General features: G+C 45.6%; 1 protein-coding gene and 1 long non-coding RNA gene across 7 annotated transcripts in view; both read right to left on the minus strand.

Moving 5' to 3' along the window:
- The window catches only part of LOC125964222 (uncharacterized), a 48,919-nt gene extending 48,015 nt beyond the window's left edge, over nt 1-904 (minus strand). Inside the window, exon 1 of one of the 2 annotated variants that reach the window (XR_007476991.1) lies at nt 290-904. This is a non-coding gene — a long non-coding RNA (uncharacterized LOC125964222). The remainder of the gene's footprint in view (nt 1-289) is intronic. The other variant, XR_007476989.1, reaches the window with a different exon arrangement.
- An 11,013-nt stretch (nt 905-11,917) lies between these two features.
- The window catches only part of SETD7 (SET domain containing 7, histone lysine methyltransferase), a 53,316-nt gene continuing 43,102 nt past the window's right edge, over nt 11,918-22,131 (minus strand). For 3 of the 5 annotated variants that reach the window (XM_049708971.1, XM_004263579.3, XM_049708972.1), the window contains exon 9: nt 15,760-21,449. In XM_049708971.1, the coding sequence (XP_049564928.1) occupies nt 21,269-21,449 (181 nt within the window). In that variant the 3' untranslated portion in view covers nt 15,760-21,268. Of the gene's footprint in view, nt 12,227-12,263; nt 12,829-15,759; nt 21,450-22,131 lie in introns of those variants that run through there. The other 2 variants (XM_049708974.1, XM_049708973.1) reach the window with 2 other exon arrangements.

Below are 22,131 nucleotides of genomic sequence, written 5' to 3' on the forward strand. Positions count from 1 at the left end.
CTTTCAACTTTGAGGCTGTAAAAATATTTTTGAGTCGATAGGTGTGACTTCCAGGGCAGAGATGCTCTCCTAACCCCGCTGTCTGTAGTGGCCGGCAGCCGAGGGGACCAAAAGGACCACAGGGTGTGAGGCGGCCCTGGCGCCCCCAGCCCTGCTCCACCCTGGAGCCCAGCCCCGCAGCGCCGCTCCTCCACCCAGCCCCACCTCCGGCCGCCACAGCCGTGCTCCAACTCCACGTCACTGCCCAAGGCCAGCTTGGCGGAGGCGGCAGCCAAGGCCCCAAACGCACCGGCGCCGGCGCACGGGCAGCTGAACATGCCCCAAAAGCGGCGCCGCATCGCGCCGGCCTGCAGGCGCAGGGGGAATCGGGGGGAGGCGTCGGGGAGGGCAGCGCACACATACAGCCGCCCACATCCTGCGACCTCGCCGTCACGGTGCGCACCGCCACACCTCCGTGGGTCCCCTGCGCCAGCCACCGGCCCGGCGGAGTGCGCTCCGCCATTGGACGACGGCCTCACGTGACGCGAGGCTTGCGTCAGCGGGTTGGCCAATGGAGGGTCCGCCAGGGCCTCGAGGGGCGGGGCCGCCGGCTGCGGTCCTGTTGCCCTTGTCCCCAAGGTGAGCCGCCACGGGGTTAGGTTTAGGCTTTCCGGGAAGCCCTCCCGGACCGTTGTCCGAGGCTGACAGTGGTACTGTGCTAGCTGTTGTAGAATAACTCTTCGTGGTCTAGCAGTTTCAGTCCTTGCCACTGGGGGAGGTCAAGCATCAGCTTCCCCAGGGATTTCTTAAAACGCCGAATCCCGGTCCTGCCCCACACCCATTGAATCAGAATCTGCCTTTTAACAAGACTCCCAGGAGACTGACCTACACCTTCTCGTTCCGGAAAGGACAAAACGTAGAGATGCTTCGGCAGAGGGCGCTAGAGACCTGCAGACTCAGCAAGAAAGCGGGCTGCGGGGGTGGGGCGGGGGGTGGAGGTTAGGGCGTCTCACAAATCAAATGGCCCAGATGGATACAAGTTCATTGTAGGAAATTTAGAAAGCATAATTAGGAGAAAATGTCATCCGTAATCACGCCACTCAGATAATCAGGATTAACATTACTTCCAATTTCCAATGCACTTAAATACTTTTAAAATGTTTTCGTTTAAGAAGTAGTACATTTCTTTGAAAATAAACTGCTATTGAGGTGTATAAAGGCCTACTTCCGCCCTCCAGGAAAGTCATTGTTATTACAGAACTTTTTCTCTATGTATAGCTTTATATATAGCACACGTTAAAAAATAGTATATGTGTGGGACTTTTTTTCTAAACATGATTTCACAGTGTGCATACTGTCCAGCAGCATTCTTTTTTTCCATTCAGTAAATTTTCATGTTAGTCCTTACTTGCCCTTCTCTCTCACAAGGTGGCTTTGTGGCTCTAATAAAAGCCAGGAAGGTTAGGGACTTCCCTGGTCAGTCCAGTGGTTAAGACTCCATGCTTCCAGTACAGGGGGCACTGGTTCAACCCCTAGTTGGGGAACTAAGATCGCACATGCCTGCAGTGCAGTGTGACCAAAAAAAAAATGTTACAAATTGTCTCATTTTGCAGCTGAGAAAATGGAGGCTCAGAGAGGCACGGTGCCACTGAACAAAGAGCTGTGTGAGATGATCCGCTTGGAAAGCTCTTATGTTACTTGGAACCTACAGGAAATTGAGTGGTGTTGCACTGGATAAACTCTTCATGCTTTATAAGGAGTTTTCTTAAATGATGCCTCCATCTAGCACGAGAGCATCTCAGAGCTACCTCCTCTGTAGGACGAGGTTGTGTGGTTATGTGTCTATTTCCCTGTTAGCCTGCAAGCTCCTTGAGGGCAAGGACACATTTATTTCTTCTCTAGGTCCCCAGTGCCCAGCACAGGGCCTTGTTCTGGTGATGATGGTTGAGTTGATACCATTTTTGGACACCCTGCTGGGAAGTGATTTCTGTCTCCTGGACAAAAGCTCCTGTGTGCATACCTATCACCTGCTTGCAATCTTGTTAAAATGAAGATTCTGATTTAGGTCTGGAGGTGGATTGAGGTTCTGCATTTCTACCAGGCTCCCAGATGGTGCTATGCAGGCGTGGTGGGGTGGCGAGACCACGCTGATTAGCAAGACTGGAATTGACCGTTGCCCTCAGCATACTCACACAACTTGCAGCATACTTGCCTCTCTAACTGGGCTCCATCAGGCAGATGCCATGCATGTTTTCTCTTTGTTTCTGCCACAGTGCCCAATACTGTGACCAGCTCCTGTCCTTGCTACACGTGTCTGAGTGAACAGACTATGATTTGATTATAAAAGATAAATAAAATTTAAAACTTACTAACAGCATTGTAACCGAAAGTGGGGTCCAGCTGCTTGCCACTCAAAAGCCAATAAAGCGGCAAGATTGGCGGAAAGGAAAGTTTGCTTTATTGCAGTTGCTGGCAACAGTGGGTTGGGGGCGGACTCCTCCCCAAAGGCTGACTCACCCCCACCCCAACCAGTGGGCAAGAGCTTTTATAGGCGGAGGGAGGGGGCTACGTGCAGAAACAGCACCGTCAGCTCTGACAGTCGTCTTGAAATTGGTCATGCGGTGGTCTGACCAGCGTCATCTTGATTGTTTTAAGTACGGTTAATCTTCAGCTCCAGGGTCGATTTGTTTCCATTTCTTTGAGGCCAATTCTCAAATTGTGGCAGCTTATGTCATGCTTACCTTCTGGTTGTCATGTAGTTAACTTCTTCCACCTGATGGGGGTTTCAGTATCTCTAAGACAGCTGAAAGGATGCGGCTCAGAATGTTATCTGTAGCCCTTGAGAAGGAACTAAAGGTCCTTGATTATGCTTAATGACTAAACTATTATTATTTGGTCTCCTTTGACTGTTTTCCTTTGTTTCTGCATTTTCTCACTTCTCTGATTAAACTTATTCTTTGGCTAAAACTTTTCCACAGACAAAAGGCAGGCTGAAGACATGGGGGGCAAGGACTATAGGGTCCTGATTCATTTCAGCATCATGGTGCAAACTGGAGCACCCTGAACTGGGAGTATGGAGGGGAGGGAATACCTCATCCCACATTTATTTAAAAAGTAATGAAAACAAACCTCAGAGATGGCTTATGGACAAAAGATGACATGTTGAGTTCTGGGAGACCCATTCAAACTCTCCCTCAGCTTTAGGGGCTAAAGTCACTCATTTAAGAGGACTTAGGGACCAAGGAGGGAATCTAAATATGAGAACCACACCGTCCACCCCCGTGTGAGACAGGAGGGATGGGTGTGGCCTGTGACAACCTAGGGAGTGAATGTCTTCTCTCTCTCTTAAGCCTCCTCTTCAAACTTACCTCAGTCTCTTCCTCTCTCTCTTCTCTTTTCACTGTGTCCATTTATTTCTCTGCCCAATTAAACAAATGAGCACACAGGTACCCTGGGCCAGGCCTGTTCCAGGCAGTGGAGTTGCCAGGATGACTAAGATCCCTGCACTGCTTGGGTTCTGGGGTTTTGCAAAACATTCAGTTCTAACTCCCTGTCCTGAACTGGCTTAAGGCTGTATCTCCTTTTCCTCGCTATGAGTGATGTTATGGGATGAATTGTGCCCTCTCAAAAGATATATTGGGAAGTCCCTGGTAGGCCAGTGGTTAGGACTCTGCACTTTCACTGCCAGGGTGCAGGTTCAATCCCTGGTCCAGGAACTAGCATAACACAAGCTGTGAAGCAAGGCCAGTAGATAGATAGATAGATAAATAGATAGACAGATAGATGATAGAAGTCTTAATCCCTGGCACCTGTGAATGTGAACTTATTTGGAAATGGGGTCGATTGCAGATGTAATCAAATTAAGATGAGGTCATTAGGGTGGGCCCTAATGTGACTAGTGTCCTTAGAAGAGACAGAGACCCAGGGGAGAATGCCATGTGACCACAGAGGCAGATATTGGAGCGATGCACCTATAGGCCAAGGAACACCAAGGGTTGCCTGCAACACCACAAGGTGAGACAGGCATGGAACAGTTTGTCCTCTGGAGGCCTGAGCCTTGCCAACACCTTGATTTTGGACTTATAGTATCCAGAATTGTTAGAGAATAAGGTTCTGTTGTGTTTTTGTCCATTTGTCATGGCAGACCTAGGGAACTCAAACAGGTGACCAGACCCAAGCCTCTTTATTACCAGCTTCACTACTCCACCTTCTCCCACCTCCAGAGCAGTCAGAGCCAGACCTGTAAGGGATGCCTTTGATTCAAACAGTCCCCTTAAATCACGGGACTACCGATGATTCAGTCAGGACTCTTGTATCAAGAGGCTCCCGTTGATTCAATCAGCCCCCCAAAATACACAACTCCCATCGATTGAATCAGATCCTTAAATAGCCTCACTCCCATTGATTAAGTCAATTCCTTTAACTATTGGGACCCCTGTTAAATCAATCATCCTCCGAAAATCTCTTAAGCTTCATTAAACCAATCAAATGCCTTAGATTTCCTGACTCCCATTAAATCAACCTGCCTTCTTAATTCTCCCTACACTCATTAAGAAGGATGATTGATTTAATTAGGGTCACCAATTTAAGAAGGCATATTGAATCAATGGGAGTGCAGTGATTGAATCAATGGGAGTTCCCCCTGGGGGACAGCCAGGGAGGGGTCCTGTCCCCCATGGGGGGTGCTCGGGAGCCCCGTGTAAATTAGTTCATTTGTACCAATTTTTGGATTCCACCTATAAGTGATATTATATGATATTTGTCTTTCCCTTCCTGACTTCACTGAGTCTGATCAACTCTGGGTTCAACTGTGTTGCCGTTAAGTGGCATTATTTCATTCTTTTTTATGGCTGAGCAATATTCCATTGTCTATACGTACCACATCTTCTTTATCTTTTCATCTGTCTGTGAACATTTTGGTTGCTTCCACATCTTGACTGTTGTAAATACTGCTGCAATGGACATTGGGGTGTGTGGGTCTTTTCGAATACTGGTTTTCTCTGGATATATGTACCCCCAGGAGCGGGATTGCCAGATCATCTGATAGCTTTATTTTAATTTTCTAAGGAACCTCCATGCTGTTCTTTATAATAGCTCTTACCAGTTTCTATTCCCACCAGCAGCATAAGTGGGTTCCCTTTTCTCCATCTCTGATGATGGTCGTTGTGACTGGTATGAGGTGATACCTTGTTGTTGTTTTGATTTGCATTTCTCTGATAATTAGGAATGTTGAGCATCTTGTCATGTGCTTTTTTTTAAAACAGTGTGAGTAAAAATTACCTCTTGAAATTGGCTTCTTGACAGTCTGCCCTGTTTGGAATTCTTTTTCCATTCCCTATCGCAGGACATTTCTAGAGGGTAGGTGTCAATTACAGCCTCCCAGGCCTTGTGAATATGAAGTGCCCATAAGCATGTTATGAGAGGCCCCAAGTTAACAGGATTTCTTCATACTCATCTCTGGTTATTCTGGCAACAAGAGCCTTAGAGAAAGTTGTGCTCATGGGTTGTAAATTCGACTGGTATGTGCCAGTCCAAGGGGACTTCCCTGGCGGTCCAGTGGTTAAGACTCTGCGCTTCCAATGCAAGGGGCGCTGGTTAGATCCCTGGTAGGGAACTAGGATCCCATGTGCTGCGTGGCCAAAAACAAACAAACAATCCAAGTGTTGTATCTCATTACTTCTTCCCCCTTACTCTTTAGCCCTGAGGCAAAATCCCAACCTCTGGAAAACCACTCTGCTGAGGGAGCTGTCCTCTGGAGGTGGGGAGACTGTAAGGGAGGAGGCTAGAGGTGGGAAACTCACCAGCAGGAGACCTGGAGACCAGCTGACTTTTCAGAGCTCTTCCAGCCCAGAGAGTCTGCCTGGACCTGGAGACTGTGGTCCCATGAAGAGGGCACCAGGCACTACAGTCCAAGGAGGGCTCATTTGCTGGTACATCTCTCCCCGTACCCTCAGTCCCAGGACAGTCCAGCCTTGGAACCCAAGCCTGCTCAGGCTCCAGGGGTGTGACTCCAGCCCAGGTCACCGAGGTCTGTCGGGAACATAGTAGGCATTTTTTTAAAATTTAATTAATTGTTATTTTATATTGGAGTATAGTTGATTTACAACGTTGTGTTGTTTTAGGTGTTCAGCAACTTGATTCAGTTCTACATAGACGTATATCTGTTCTTTTTTGGATTCTTTTCCCATATATGTTATTATGAGTTTTGAGTAGAGTTCCCTGTGCTAGACAGTAGATCCTTATTGATTATCTACTTTATATATATGTTAGGGTGTATGTGCTAATCCCAGCCAAACATGGCCAAAAATAATAAATAAAATAAATAAATTTATTTAAAAAAAATAGTGACTCAGATCATGCCATTGCTCTATGGAATCTCTTTCCATTGCAGTTAGAATAAAATCCAAACTATGTACACTGGCCTGTCCATCCTGATCGCTATTAAAGATATTTTATTGAATCAAGTCCTGCTGGTTTGAGCGCCATTTTTCTTCTTTTTCTGGTGACTTTAGGTAGCTCTGCTCTGATCTTAAAACAGCTCCCAGGGGGCTTCCCCCTGGTGGCACAGTGGTTACGAATCTGCCTGCCAATGCAGGGGACACAGGTTCGAGCCCTGGTCCGGGAAGATCCCACATGCCGTGGAGCAACTAAGCCCATGCGCCACAACTACTGAGCCTGTGTTCTAAAGCCCATGCTCTAGAGCCCTCATGCTACAACTACTGAAGCCTGCGCGCCTAGGGCCCGTGCTCCGCAACAAGAGAAGCCACCTTAATGAGAAGCCCGCACATCGCAATGAAGAGTAGCCCCCGCTCAGGCAACTAGGGAAAGCCCGCGCACAGCAACGAAGACCCAACGCAGTCAAAAATAAATTAAAAAAAAAAAAAAAAACGGCTCCCAGAGAGTGATTTTTAAGTTCTTGAGGTAAGCCTATGGTTCTGAGAACAGTTACCATTATCATTAGGCAGGGTACATTCCACTTACTTTTACCTTTTCTTAATTACTCAGGAATATCACTCTGAGCATCGCTTACCGGACTACGCTGCAAAGCTGAAATGCCAGGCTTCTGTGCTCTGCCCAGGCGACGTGATCCATATGCAGGGTCTCTGGGAGTGGGGTCCAAGAATCTGCATAGGTAACAATTTCCCAGGTGATTCTGCCCCTGAGGTTGGAGGAGGACTGGCTGAGAACACTGTCAGAGATTGCTAAGGTACGGAGCTTTCAAGCCATGGTGCTAAAAACCTGGAAGAGATTTTTAGAAACCAGTGCATTTCTCTGATACTTCCCCCTTCCCTGTGTCGCTGGCTGTCACACCTCATGGTTCAGAGGACCTGAGGCTGGAATCTCGTGCTCCTCACTGGCTGTGTCAAGGCAGTTCTGCAGGGCAGAGTGCATGAACTTTGAAATAGCTACTGGCTGCTCAGAAGTCCCTTACTTTCAAGTTTCTGCCTGTGTCCCACATAGCTGTGGGTGCTATAGGTCTTACCTAGGTAAGTGGTGTTCCTGTACACACACACACACACACACACACACACACACAGGCAGAGTGCTAGATTTGCTTTTTTTTAAAATTGAAGTATAGTTGATTTAAAATGTTGTGTTAGTTTCAGGTGTCCAGCAAAGCGATTCAAGTGTTATATGTGTGTGTGTGTGTGTGTGTGTACACACATATTTATACACACACATATATATTTTCTTTTTCAGATTATTTTCCATTATAGCTTACTATAAGATATTCAATATAGTTCCCTATGCTATACAGTAGGTCCTTGTTGTTTATTTTATATACAGTATTGTGTACCTGCTAATCCCATACTCCTAACTTATCTCTCCCCCCAGCCCCCTGCCTTTCCCCTTTGGTAACCATAAGTTTGTTTTCTATGTCTGTGAGTCTGTTTCTGTTTTGGAAATAAGTTCATATGTATCATTTTTTTTTAAGATTCCACATATAAGTGATATCATAAAATATTTGTCTTCTTCTGTCTGACTTACTTCACTTAGTATGATCATCTCTAGGTCCATCCATGTTGCTGTAAATGGCATTATTTCATTCTCTTTTATGGTTGAGTAATATTCCATTGTATATATATATATATATATATATATATATATATATATATATACCACATCTTCTTTACCCATGCATCTGTCGATGGAGATTTAGGTTGTTTCCACGTCTTGGCTATTGTTAATAGTACTGCTATGAACATTGGGGTGCATGTATCTTTTCAAATTAGAGTTTTCTCTGGATATATGCCCAGGAGTGGGATTGCTGGATCATATGCTTTAGAGTGCTATATTTTGAATGGTTCTACTATATAACAAAATTTTGAGAAATTTCTCTAATATCTCAATTCTACTGGGATAAATTATAGGGTTGGCCAAAAAGTTGGTTCGGGTTTTTCCATTCAATGTTATGGGAAAAACCCGAACCAACTTTTTGGCCAGCCCAATATTTTCCTTTTAGGGACCAATTTCAGTAGTTATGAGATAAACATTCATACTCTCCCCCCCCCCCCCCAGTGTACATTCCACTCACATGGTAAGCTTGAATACGACTCTTTTTATTTCAAGCTACTTAAGATTTCCTTATTTTGGAGAAACTATATTCCTCTGCCCCAGTCAGGAGCTAGATTCTAGAGTTTAGAATAAGTTCAGGAAGCTGGTTGTCAGTGAAGGTATCTACACGCTTCCATTTACTCTGTATAGTTCATGCATGTGGTTAACTAGGAGATAACTTCCCCTGGTGATCCATGACCCTTTCACCACCCCACGGGTGACTCATTTAAAAAATAATAATTAATAAATAAAATGATAGGTCAGGGAAGTACAAGGTAAGATTGATTTAGGACTAGTGAACTCATAACCCATGTTTTGCAGAAAACTGTGCTTTTAAAGAGCTACATGACCTAAAAATGCTTTTTTTTCCGGTTTGTTTTAAAAGAAAACCAAGCTTTGTTCAACTTAGTTTTATTGCAAGCTCCAAAAGTGCTATTAGACCTTTTGAAATTTGGGCTTATTTAAAAAATAAAAAAAGCCCTGGAAATTGTGTCTTCATTTGTCTATACAAAGTTAAACCTGATAATGGGAATAAATAGACATCAGCCCAGTTTTCATGTTTGTTTTCAAAATGTATCAAATCATCTTTTTGCTAAAGTTCTTTCGGATTCCTGTCAGAAACAGTATGAGAATAAATGCTCACCACAAGGGGGAGCTGGACCACGAAGAAATTAATGGGTTGTTTTGGAAAAAGAAATAAAAACTGGGAGAGTGCAGGTGATTCAGGGTAAAACCATCAGGGTTGGCAGGAGTGATATTCACAAGTGATGATTCCATTCTTTTAGTTGTTCAGACCAAAGATCAGAGTCGTGCTTGATTCCTTACTTCCCAATGAATTAAGCCTGTCTTTCTCTTCTGATGCTTTGCCATCTGGGGCCTTGCTGACCCTGGGCCACCAATTCCTTGAGACAGCAAACAACTCGTCCTTTCATATGCAAACCAACCAATCCAGAGCCCATCTTGCAACAGGCTTCTTTCAGGGCTCTTAAAAGAAGAGCCCAGGCCTCTATCACCCCAAGGCCAGGTACCAGGTGACTAAAAGCAGCCCCTATACCACAGAGCCCATTGAAAGTATTCAAGCTAATTCTAAACCTTCCTGCCTGTTTCTTCCCCCAGAAACCACAATCAAGCCTCTTGTCCCTGTTTTTGCCTGTTCCCTCCTGACCGACCCTGGCGCTTCCCTGCGTGGCCCCTGTGGCTTGGTGTCCCCTCCCCTTGGGAACTGTGAGTAATGAGCTCTCTTTTCCTTCCACGGCACTGATCTGTTGGCCTCCCTGTACCTGAGAAATAATAAGACCAACACCTTAAAATCGCTACCCCACATCTCAGCAAATCCTACTGTCTCTGCCTTTATGGTGTAGCCCCAGTTCAAGCACTCATCGCCATCGCCCCTGTGTCCCACCCACCATCATCTTGTTCTTCCTGTTTCCACCTGCCCACCACCCCACTCCCTGCCCTCTCATTCCAGGCTATTCTGCACCCTGTGAACAGTCAAGGTGAGCCTGTCACACAAGTAACGCAGGTCTTATCACTCTTCCCTTCAGAGCCCTCCAATTGAAGCCCGAACGGCAATTACGGTTTCAACAGCGTTTTTGGAACCCTCAGGAAACTAAGTTGGATAAAGCTGGTTTGTTTTTAAAAACACACAAAAGTGGTTCATGTCATCGGTTGACTTTCCATCCACTCTGAGTTAAAAACCCAGTCCTTCAAATGGCTTTGGGGGCCCCTATAGAATTGGGTTCCTGCTTGCCCTCTGAGCACAGCACCCGGCCGGCCCTTTCTCCTTACAGCCCTGGCCTCCACCCTACCAGATCCCCCGATTTGCACTCCCTCCCTCAGTGCGGTCCCCCATCTAACCGCCACACCCCTTGCCTTGTTCCATAGCACTTACAGCCATTGCTGGCTCATGATCAGGGTCGCCATGAAAACGTAAGCTCCACGAGGCAGGGACTTTGTTTTTGTTCACTGCCAATTTGTTAATGGCTTAGAATAGTGACTGCTACATGGTAAGAAATATGTGTTGATTGAATGAGCAAGCCGAGAAAATAATTTTTTTTAAAACGACACTCCAGCTCCGTCATGCTTACATCAAGTACTTGGAGAATGCTTTGTATGCATCCAGAAAGACACACTTGCTGGCCCCGAAGCCTGTCATCTAAGGGGGAGGCCAGCAAGGTGTTTCACTCATTAAACAATCAAGAATACAGTGTGGCCCGTGATGTCCATGGGTGCAGAAAAGCGGGGGGGGGGGGGGGGGGGGGGGCGGCAGTGAGGGCAGGTCATGAAGAGTGAGGCCAGCTTCTCCTGCCCCCTCCATCCCCCACCCCCCAAAGGTGGCATTCCAAAGCAGAAAGGACACAGTTAGTGAGTCTGCTCCATGGGTCAAGCACTCAATCTTTTTTTTTTTAGGTATCATTATTAATGTAAATTTACAAGTAAGGAAACTGAAACATAAAGAAGTTTCATCATACAGTTGGGAAATGGCAGCGCTGGGATTTCAATCTAAGATGATTACCAAAGCTCTCTTAAACATTACAATCTGTGGACTCCCGTTCAGTTTATTGAGTGCTTACTATGTGCCTCACGTTAAGGATCCATCAGTGAATGAAACAGACTAAATCCACGCCCACCTGGAGCTGACAGTCTAGAGAGAGGAGAAAGACAGTGAACAAACATAATGGATAATGAAATCATATAGTAAGTTAGGAGGTGAAAGTGGTCTGGAGAAAAAGAAAGGAGGGTAAAGGGGTTCGGAGATGCTGCGGAGAGGAGGATGCTGCAATTTAAGTGGATGGTCAAGGAAGGCATTTCAGCAAAGACTTGTAGGAGGCGAGGGAGGGAGCCATGTGGATCTGGGAGAAAGACACGCACAGGTGAGAGGGGAGCTGGAGCAAGCCTGGCATTTCTAAAGACAAGAAGGCAGTGAGAGTGATTGGAGGGGAAGGAAGAAGCTCAGGGAGGGAGGAGGGCTTGCAAAAGCTCAATCTTTACAATCCCCAAGCAACCCTGTGCAGCAGGTGTTATCCACGTTTGCTAGAGAGCAGTCTAAAGCCCGCTGTCCTTTGGACAGTGGCAGAGCTGATGCAAACCAGTCTGACTCCAGAGCCCAGGTCCCGTCCATCACATGACCCTCGCCGGTGCCACCACAGAGAGGCAGTGAAACCTCATCACTGAGGGAGCTGCACGTGGTGGGGGTGAGGAATGAGAAATAAGATGGGATGGAGAAGCTATGACTGGAATCAAGGCAGAGGGGGTGAAAGTTCCGGATCAGGGCAGAAGGTGATGAGAGCAAAACCGTAGGAAGGTGGTCTGGATACTGACGCCGAAAGCTCAGCTTCTCTGTATACCGGTGCCGAATCAAACCTCAGAAACAGAGTTTGGGGTGAAGCAGAAAAGGATAGCTTTATTGCTTTGCCAGGCAAAGGGGGACACAGCAGGCTACTGCCTCAGAAAACCGTATGTCCCAACCTGGGAGGATGTGATGAGTTTTATGGTGGTAGTTCAGGGGTGGGGTTGCTGACAAGATGAGGGTGTGTGCAGGGTCTCAGGTGTCCGTCTCCTAATCTTGATGGGCTTCTCTGGTCCCTGTAATCTGGCCTCAGGTGGTTTCTTAGCTGCTCCTCCCTTGATTAGCAACTGTTCGAATCTGCCCTTTGGAACTCAGGGAAGGTCATGGAGGCTGGAGTCTTGCCTACAAGAAACAGGGGACAAAAAGGCCTCCAGGCCCGGGAGCCCCACAGGGCCCCGCTCGGTTTCAGTATCGCATGGATTGGACCGAGGAGGGATGGGGCCTGGGAGATCAGTCGATTAGCTGGCTAAGCAAATGATCAAGGGAAAGAAGACTTAGACTAAGGATATTAATAGTTTGTTTTACCCTGTGGAGAGCATGAAGAAGTGAAGGGCAGGAGGAGAGAGGAGCTCCCATAAGTGTGGTTAGGAGAGCAGCCTGGAGCCCAGCTGCCCGGCTTCATGCTTTGCCTCTGCCACTTCCTTGTGAGTTCTGCGACCGGGTTACCTAACTGCAAGTCAAGTTACTTAACATCGGTATGCCTCAGTTCTTCCCTCTCTAAAATGGGGTGATAGCAGTACCTGTATCACATGGCTGTTTGTGAGATAAATGAATAACCTAAACATTTAAAACTGCCTTTAAACTTGACCTAAATGTATCTTTGTAGAACTCTCTCCCACACCAGCCACTGGAGAATTCTCGGAGTTGATTTGATTAATTAGAAAATCCATTTATGTATCTGAAGAAACTATTTCCTTTCTTCTCTGAAGAAAATAAGACAAAACCTGTGACGTAGAAGAGGCAGACACTGTGAGTGGTCAACCCAACTGTCTTTTCTCCTTTTTTCCTTGCTGGGAGAATCCCAGCTTCGTTCGGGCCCTCCGCCCTTCTCCACACAGCAGTAAGCTTCCCTCAGGTAATCATGGTGCCCCCATGGCCCTGCAAGGGATTGGTCTAGGTTTCCTCCATGGTAGAGACCATACAAGAGATTTTCCTTTTCACCCACTAGATGTTGCCAAATCTGGCTGTGATGTCTGCAACTGTGACACCCATGCTGTGACTGTAGGGTGAACTTGGCCCTCAGGGCAAACCGGACCTGCTAAGAATTGCAAAGCAGAAAGATAGAAAGTTGGTTAGAATTAACCAACTCCAGGGTCACTCAACACTTCTTGTTATGTGAGATAGTAAATCTTTATTGCTTCAGTTATATTGAGGCAGGTTTTTAGGCTTCTTGAAGCTGGAAGCATTCTGATACTTGCAATATCAGAATGATACTGATACCTGCAAAATCTGATACTTGGCAATAAAAATTTGGTAGCAATCTAGATGGAGCCATTCATCTTTTTCTATGTACATTATAAGAAGTGAAGCTCTGGGGCTTCCCTGGTGGCGCAGTGGTTGAGAATCTGCCTGCTAATGCAGGAGACACGGGTTTGAGCCCTGGTCTGGGAGGATCCCACATGCCGCGGAGCAACTAGGCCCGTGAGCCACAACGACTGAGCCTGCACGTCTGGAGCCAACAAGAGAGGCCACGATAGTGAGAGGCCCGCGCACCGCGATGAAGAGTGGCCCCCGCTTGCCACAACTAGAGAAAGCCCTCGCACAGAAACAAAGACCCAGCACAGCTAAAATAAATAAATAATTTAAAAAAAAAAAAAAAGAAGTGAAGCTCTAAATTCAAAACCATGGCTTTTGGTTTTCACAAAGAAACAAAACTTTAAGAGAAACACATACCAGTGGAGTTGGCATCATCTTTTTATATAAAAGGCAACAGCTGTTTTCTAAAATACTTTTGGGGCAAAACTTTCTAGTTGAACAACCCCAAACCAGTCAGATGCATAAAATCCTTCTGAATGATTGTTATCTAATTCTAATTCTAGAAATGAATAATTTCTGAAATAATTTTAAGTCTAGTGTGAATTAGCAGGCTAAATGGTCTGGAACATTAAAACCCCAAAGCAGATATTTAGTAAGAAGTATATGTGGGACGAGTACTGAGACTAAAACAATTTGGTTTCAATCTTCCTCACAATCCCTTATGCTACGACACTTGAGCCTACATCCATCTTAATCCACAAAAAGTTGCCTGTTCGTATGGACACCAAGAGGGGAAAGGCGGGGTAGGATGAACTGGGAGACTGGGATTGACATATATACGCTAATACGTATAGAATCGACAACTAATGAGAACCTGCTGCATGGCGCACGGAACTCTACTTAATGCTCTGTGGTGACCTAAATGGGAAGGAAACCCAAAAAAGAGGGATATATGTATACATACAGCTGATTCACTTCTCTGTACAGCAGAAACTAACACAACATTGTAAAGCAACTGTACTCCAGTAAAAACAAACCAAAACTGTTGCCTGATCGTTCACTTTTGAGAGTTGAGCTTCTTAGACTTGCCCCAGTTTTATTCAGCTTTTAATCTCACACCCCTCTCCCACACAAGAAGGAAGAATATTAATATTGTGTGTTAGTGGGCGAAACTCTGCCTTAAAGTTCCAGTGTATGGACGTGTCTTCATCCAAGTGGGGAAACTGATCTAGCCCGGTTTGGACTGAGTCATCTCACTTGCTTCAATGGAAGGAAGTGTGATAAGATCAAAGAATGGGCAACGGAGGGAGGTAAGATAAAGCAGGCGGGCTCATGGGCTGCTTCAGTTTGACACCCAGCTTACTGGAATTCACTTCTTTGGGACCATGGGTAGATGGCCCAGCTGATAGCAAAGTACTATTTTTACCTCCTTTGTCACTGGCCTTTGTGCTTTGGGAATGTTGTAGGGGAGAGTTTGGGAACGTTGGCAGTGATTGGGCAGAAATAAGGGGTTTCTGGCTTCCTTGGCTCAAAGCTGTCCTAAGATCACCAAGATCTACCACAACATCTAACAACGTTCCTGTATCTTCAACCACAAGTGGAAGTTTCCCGTTCTTCAGATATTTTCGCTGATCTTCTGATTTACGTTCAATATCCTTAACATTTATGGAGCCCATCAGATACGTCTGGCTGATGTGGCTAATTTTTCTGGATTCATGGGTGTATGGGGTGCCATGCCAAATACACAGCAGGCTCCTCACCTTTCATACCCCTCCCTCAGGTCTTACTATGATGCTTTGAAAATGGTAAAAGGTTAATACAGTTAAGTCCCCCACATACGAACCTTCAAGTTGCGAACTTTCAAAGATGCGAACGTGCGTTTCATCAGCGTCAGGCATGAGTGAAACTGCAGCTTGCCTTGCATCTCCTGTTGCTGACGATCCTTCAGCTCTACCATCTCCCACCTCCCCTCCCTTCTCCAGTCCATAACTCTTCTTGCCTGTTCACTCGATGCCAGCCCCTGTATGCCAGCTGTTGTACTGTACTACTGTACTTTTCAAGGTACTGTACTGTAAGATTAAAAATGTTTTCTTTGTTGTTTGCGTTTGTTTTTTATGTATTATTTGCGTGAAAGTATTATAAACCTATTACAGTACAGTACTATGTAGCCGATTGTGTTAGCTGGGTACCTAGGCTAACTTTGTTGGACATACAAACAAAGTGGACTTACGAACGCACTCTCAGAATGGAACTCGTTCGTATGTAGGGGACTTACTGTAACATTTTTAAACAACTTCAAATGTAAAGTTTGCTTAGTAATTTAAATATACAGGAAGACATGGCAGAGAAATATGTTACTGCCTTCCTGCCCCAGGCAACCAAAGGAAGACAACGACAGGTGATTGTATATTTTGTTTAATACTTGCATTGTTTCTATAGCGCAATTATAGCAATCTTTAAATTTACTTTTCATTACAAATATTTGTCAAGTTTTGTTTCAGAAACATTTTTCCTACTCTTGCACATGCACCCAGACACACTACAAAAAACTCATTCATAACACAGTAAGGGCAAACATTATTCATGTAAACATCTTTCATTAATTTCCCATAATTTAAAAAAATCATAGAATTATAGATATTGAATAAGGCTCATAGATTTAGTTCAAATTCCACAAAAGACCAATCAAAGATGCTCGTTAACTGTGATGAGGTTAACTTTTGGTTGCAATAAATGCCGAAAGCATTCCCCTGGCTTCCAATCCTTAAACATACCTCACAACCTAATCAATGCATTTCAGGATAAAAAGAGAACACAGAAAACCCAGGAGGAAAAACTTTTGAAGTAGGGAGCTCAGAACCATGAACCCAACTTTCCTCTATGATAAGCAGACATCATGTAGTCCCTGTAGTTTCCCAGTACATGACTTGAGATGAATGACAGTCACCCAAAATGTAACCAAGTTGTATGTTAAGATACATTGGTATGTGTGTACATATTGCTAGTATACACAGTGAAAATTTGTCATCATATTTATCATTTCATTATATCCAGGACTAAAGCGGGGAAAAAAAACAAACCACTCAAGTTGAATATCATTATAAAGGAGTGTTCTAGTAAGAGGGGAGTTGGGAGTATGTCCTATAGGGAGGTGATTGGTCTTGATGTTAAAACGACTTCTAACAACGGTGTGTAAAGTCACAGACAGAGGAAGCAAGGATCTGCGTTATCCGAGGATGTCTCTCTCTGGTTGGAAGTTTGGTGCTTGGGTGCATAGTTTCCCAGAGCTGAGACCGGAAGTGTACTGTGCTGAGAAATGGGCCCCTTGCCAGCAGGACCCTCCTCCGTCCTCTCTCGAGGTGGAGGCCCAGAGGCAGGGACTGCTGGCAAAACCGTGAGGTCCCACCCGGGGGTCTGAACCCCAGCTCCACTGAGGGCAGCCTCCCTGACGTGTGTGACTAGGCAGTAAGGAAAGCGGTGGATGGCGGCCAGAAAACCCGGTTCCGAGGTTCCCATGGCCACGTCTGGCTTCTGATTCTGCTGCCCTGCAAAGAAATTGTGCTCCGGATAACTGCACCGGTGTCTCTAATGCCTCTGAGTCACTCACGGGCCCCCAAAGGCCCGGAGTGATGTCACTAAGGGTGGACATACCTCCACGAGCACCTAACTTCCACCAGGAAGCGGCTGAGGCACTGGGGAAGCCTACGAGCTCTCTCCACGTCAGGTGCAACAACGCGGGGAAGTTGCCATGAGTCAGAGTTTTTTGTAGGCTTTTTGATTTTGTAAAAATCAAAACTGATCTGCATTATATCTCAATAGACTCAGAGAATTCTCACCAAAAATGTTTGCAATTTGTTTAAATAGCACTGGAATAATTCAACTTCACTTAAATATATTCATTCTACCATGAAAATAGTTCATACAAACATCTATTTACATACAAACACGTTAAAATTTGTGAAAAGGGTTTCCATCCCTGTGGTTGTATGGCTTGAAATAGTTTTCATTGCTTTGAGTATGTCTGCACCCATTTGGCAAAATAAAACGATTACAATTTAGGATTTTAAAAATCAAAATGGACACTGAGGCTCCACATTCCTGAAGGGAAAGATCAAAGACAAAAAAAAAACAGTCTATCAAGGTACCTCAAGTAGATGTAAATTCAATATATTTTGTGAACCTTTGATCTGCGGCAAATAAACATTACGACTATCAGTCTTGCAACATGGTTTTGCTTGTTTTTCTAAAATGAAAGATGTCTGGATTCTAAATCACTACTCTTAAGACAGAAACTTGAGGCAACTGTTTTAAAACAAAGCACAACAGAAAACAATAACCTTCCTGGAAGATCTTAAATGCATTTTGCAGTGAGTGATTTAAAATTCCATATAGTAAAGGAAATTTACTAAAGTGCCACATACCACTCACTGAGAAGACAACCCTCGAACTCACTATTCAGTTACTGCAATTTTACCCTTACAATTAAATGTTGTCAATGGTTACACCTGGCCTTCACTTGGGCCTTTTCAGGTTGTTGGTGATAAGGAAATTGTTTTTCAATGTGAAGAACCCCCAGAAGGCAAATAAGTTTAATGACAGCCCCAGACAGGTTCAAAGGGGTCTTGAACAACGAATTTCCTTCTCAGTTTCTCAGGCAGACCAGGGATGAAGCAGGTTCAAATAAGAATAGGTAATGCAAAACTCAAGTCTTCCTTGCCTGTAGCTTTTAAATCTCATCATTCCTCTGTGTCAGAAATTCAGTCCTTACGGTTGTTTTTTGTGAGTCCTTTCAAATGCCCATTTGGGGACATACTCCTACAGATTAGTTCCTATTCCTAACTCTAACACAAGATAATATTTTGTCATAGAAAAGCTGCTAAGGAAAGATCTAGTCATGCAGGAGTTGGACTGAGACGGCTCTGAGTGAATCTGATGGGGACCATGGCATCAGGCACCCTCCTCGGCACCGGCCCTTTTGCAGGAGAGCAGAAAGTTACTCCTTTATCCCCACCACCTGGACTCTTCCACATTTCTGTTACGATGCTGATGAAACTACCTGCTTCCTGACATATTTCCTTCCACAGCGGACATCAAGATTCAGTAGAAAAATACATCCCAAGGCTTCCCCCTCAGCTTTGGCTCAAACAGGGAACAAACCCTATTCCCTCACCAGTTAATTCCTCATGGGACCCCAACCCCCTTGACTGTTTTATCTACCTACAGAACACAGTGAATCTCAAGGCCCCCTACGACCCCACCCTGTGACAAAGCCTTACATTTGGTTGGGGGGGGGGTGTCAGGGGGACAACAGAAGCAGCAGAACCAGACATGGACACAGAGTGATGGAGAGAGGTACTCGCAGAGGGACAGACAGACAGAGAGGGTCCAATGGGCCAGAGAGAATGGGAGGAGAGGAGGGAGAGGGAGCGGCCGGAGGGATCAGCTGGCACGCTGTTATGTACAAACACCAGCCATTCTCACAGACAACAGAGAGAGAGAGAGAGGAGCGGGTAGGGCAGGAGAAAGAAGAGCCAGAGAACAAGGGAGACAGGAGAGAGGACGTGGAGAGGCTCAGCTTGGATGTACTGCTTCCTCTGATTTGTCTGAACGTCACAGACAGACACACTGCCAGGCTTTAAACTCAGAGAGTTATTCACTATCTTATTTGAAAAATGGATTCGCTGGTTAATCACTATTTCCAACTCTTCAGCCACTTTTGTCAAAAGAAAAGAAAAATTCCATTTGAATGGGGAAGCCCATGGGGACAGAAATTACACCCCATGGCAGCCGGCAGCCTGAAGTCCTTGCTTTGGATCCTGCACCATTCTCCCCCGACCGACCGCACTCCCTGATCTGGCTCCACAACCCAACTCACTGGGGCTGATTAAAGCCATCTTTCTCCTGAAGACAGTCACTTACTTTGGGACGCGTTTGAATGAAAGCACCTATCAGAATACAAGTCCCAAGACTCTGCCCATCGGCCAGTTTATGGAACGGTCTCTTTCTACAGAATAGAAGCGATCCTATCCTGGTGCCTTTTAATCTAAAAACTCTATCCAGTTCACTTCGTGGAAGATCTTCCTGGCAGCCTCAGAATTTCTCACGAGTGAACCAGCAGCTTAGCTCCCTGAAACCATGGCCACCCAGCTGCACTGCTGGGGACAGGGGAGCTCTGGGAAGCCTGGATTTACCAAGGGAAAGGGCCACTTCTGTCACTGTCTTGAAGGCTGAATCCTGTACCCAGGAGCTGCCAGAACTGAAAGTTGTGAGCAGCTCTGGATGAAGCACTTTTGTTAAATTCTTCCCAAGAGCAATGTGTAGCTGACATGAAAGAGCAAACTTCCTCCTGCCTGTTTCTTTTCTCTTTTCCTGCTCCCAGCAAGCCTTCCCTACTAGCCAGAGCTACAGTGTGGAAGGCTTCAGCTTTCAAGAACAAACTGACTCGGTGACAGGTGCCCCAGCTGACAGTTGCAACTTGAAGCAACTGCTGCTTTCCAGACCTCCCAGCTCCTCAGCTGGGCATCTGAAGAGGACACAGCTATGGCGTGTGGTGAGGGCACTTACAAAAACCCCAAACTCCCAGAATTCCCCCAGAGTAATCCCAGTCAGGTTACATACCTAATTAGCTAAACTAAAAAACAGGGGCTTTTCTCCTTATTTCTGCAGTTGTGATTACACACGGCTAGCAAAAATGGCTGAAATGCTATTGATACCGTTGCTTCTAAACTATACAGGTGTTAGTCTTAATTCACAAGGCTGTGAAGCAGATAAGTGCTTTGAAATTACAATGATGAAGAGTTTTACCATTAAGGTTTGATTTGTACCTAGTGATCAGTACGTCTCTCTTAACAGCGATTAAAAAAAAAAAAAACGAAAAACGAAAAAAACCTTTTGAATTCTGTGTTATAATTCAAGTTTGCTATTTGACTTTTGAATTCAATGCACTGTGCCACAAGCCAGCCTGCTCTGTTATGTACATTTAATGTGTACCCAAGGAGAAAAAAAATTACTAGCACTATTGAAGATATTGCAAAATTGCCACGTCTACTGCTTAGAAATACTAATTTCCCTCTCTTCTTTCTTAAAGTATATGTTACAACTCTTCCAAAACTTAATTCAAACAAAGTAAATTCATTTCTTCTCACATCTTAAAGCAAAGATACCTTTGTTTACATGCGAGAATAATAATTCTATAATAATAGCCCGGCCCTAGGAGCCAGGTCTTTATATTAGGACATAATAATGAAACAGTGATATAGAGAGAGCCAGAGAGACCTACACACTGGCACTGAAACGAAATCCATTTGGAAGTTTTCTCTTGTGAAAGATACCTAAGATAGAGAAGAGGACTAAGGGGTGAAGTGACTCAAAAAGTGGGGTTCTGTTCGCTAGGGAAAAAACAAAGCCATTCTATTGCAAGAACAGATCAAAGGTTAAAAGGCAAATGATACTACATTTAGAGAATAAAAATGTAGTAATTCTCTGTCCTCCATATGGCGCATATGCAAGTGTGATAACGCAATTTGCACTGGCCACAGAAATAAACCTCATGGAAAAGCCACTGACTAAAAATGACTGAAAAACCCCCTTTTTCCCTTTTTTCAGTCTAATCGTTTGGCATCTCTGAATGTGGTACAGATTTAGTCTTGAACCACCCAAGAACATCACGCTGTCTTCTGTCAAGTGCTCAGCAGTACCTCTCAGGAGGGCGTTGTTGCTAGCTAATTTTAAATCTGGTATGAGTAATACAGTCAGACCTAGTTAGTATTCGAGAAAGTTGTAGCGAACGCAGAGTGAGAGGATGTGATGTCACAGCATGAGCAGTCCCTGGTTGTCCCGTTGTCGGATAAACGTAGTGCATAGATCCAAGTTTCTATTCCAGGTCTCTGAAGCCCAGAGCCAGGCCTTTCATTTCTGCTGGGTGGCCTGGAAGGCCTTCAGCTCCACCTGGTACCACTCGGGGGCTTCAGGCCCACTCTTTCCCGGGGGGCTGTGGTCGTAGCCATAGGCAACAGTGAGTTCCTCGTCGGCCTCCACGGCTCGGAGCGTGCGAATGCATTTGATGGGTCCAAAACGGGGGTGGACAAACCTAGACATCAAGATGCACATGGTCATTCCCGGGCCGGACCGGGAGGTCAGATGCAGAGGCTAGAAGGGCTGAGGCAGGAATCACCCGTGTGCTTGCTGCGCCCTGGACGCCACCGGCAGGTCCTCAGTGTGCGGGCCACCGAGGAGCCGGCATCAGCTTCCCCTGGGAGCCTGGTGCTCACGGGGCTACTCCGGGCTTCCCCACCCAGACCTGGTAGCAGAATCTGCATTCTAACACCCCGCCACCCTCCCCCTCCCCGGTGATTCCTATGTACATTAAGGTTTAAAAAGCACGGCCCTATCTTCCTTTCTGAGCCTATTTGCCACTCTGTATTTGTAAATCAACAATCAGGATCTTCAACAAAAATCTGTCTTTAATGAGAAATCAGATCCAGTGCAGCCTGTCAGCATTTCAGCTGTACCTCGGGGAAAGGCTTTGCCAGGGCACTTCTGGAGTTGTAAGAAAGAGCCCTGTGGATTTTCAAAAGCAAAAATCTCTGTTTTCCATCCTGTACCTATAGAGGAAGAGTTATTTTCTAGCGTAAAAGTAAATGAAGGGCTTCCCTAGTGGCGCAGTGGTTGAGAGTCCGCCTGCCGATGCAGGGGACACGGGTTCGTGCCCCGGTCCGAGAAGATCCCACATGCCGCGGAGCGGCTGGGCCCGTGAGCCATGGCCGCTGAGC

This window comes from Orcinus orca, chromosome 4, assembly GCF_937001465.1.
Source record: "Orcinus orca chromosome 4, mOrcOrc1.1, whole genome shotgun sequence".
NCBI lineage: Eukaryota > Metazoa > Chordata > Mammalia > Artiodactyla > Delphinidae > Orcinus > Orcinus orca.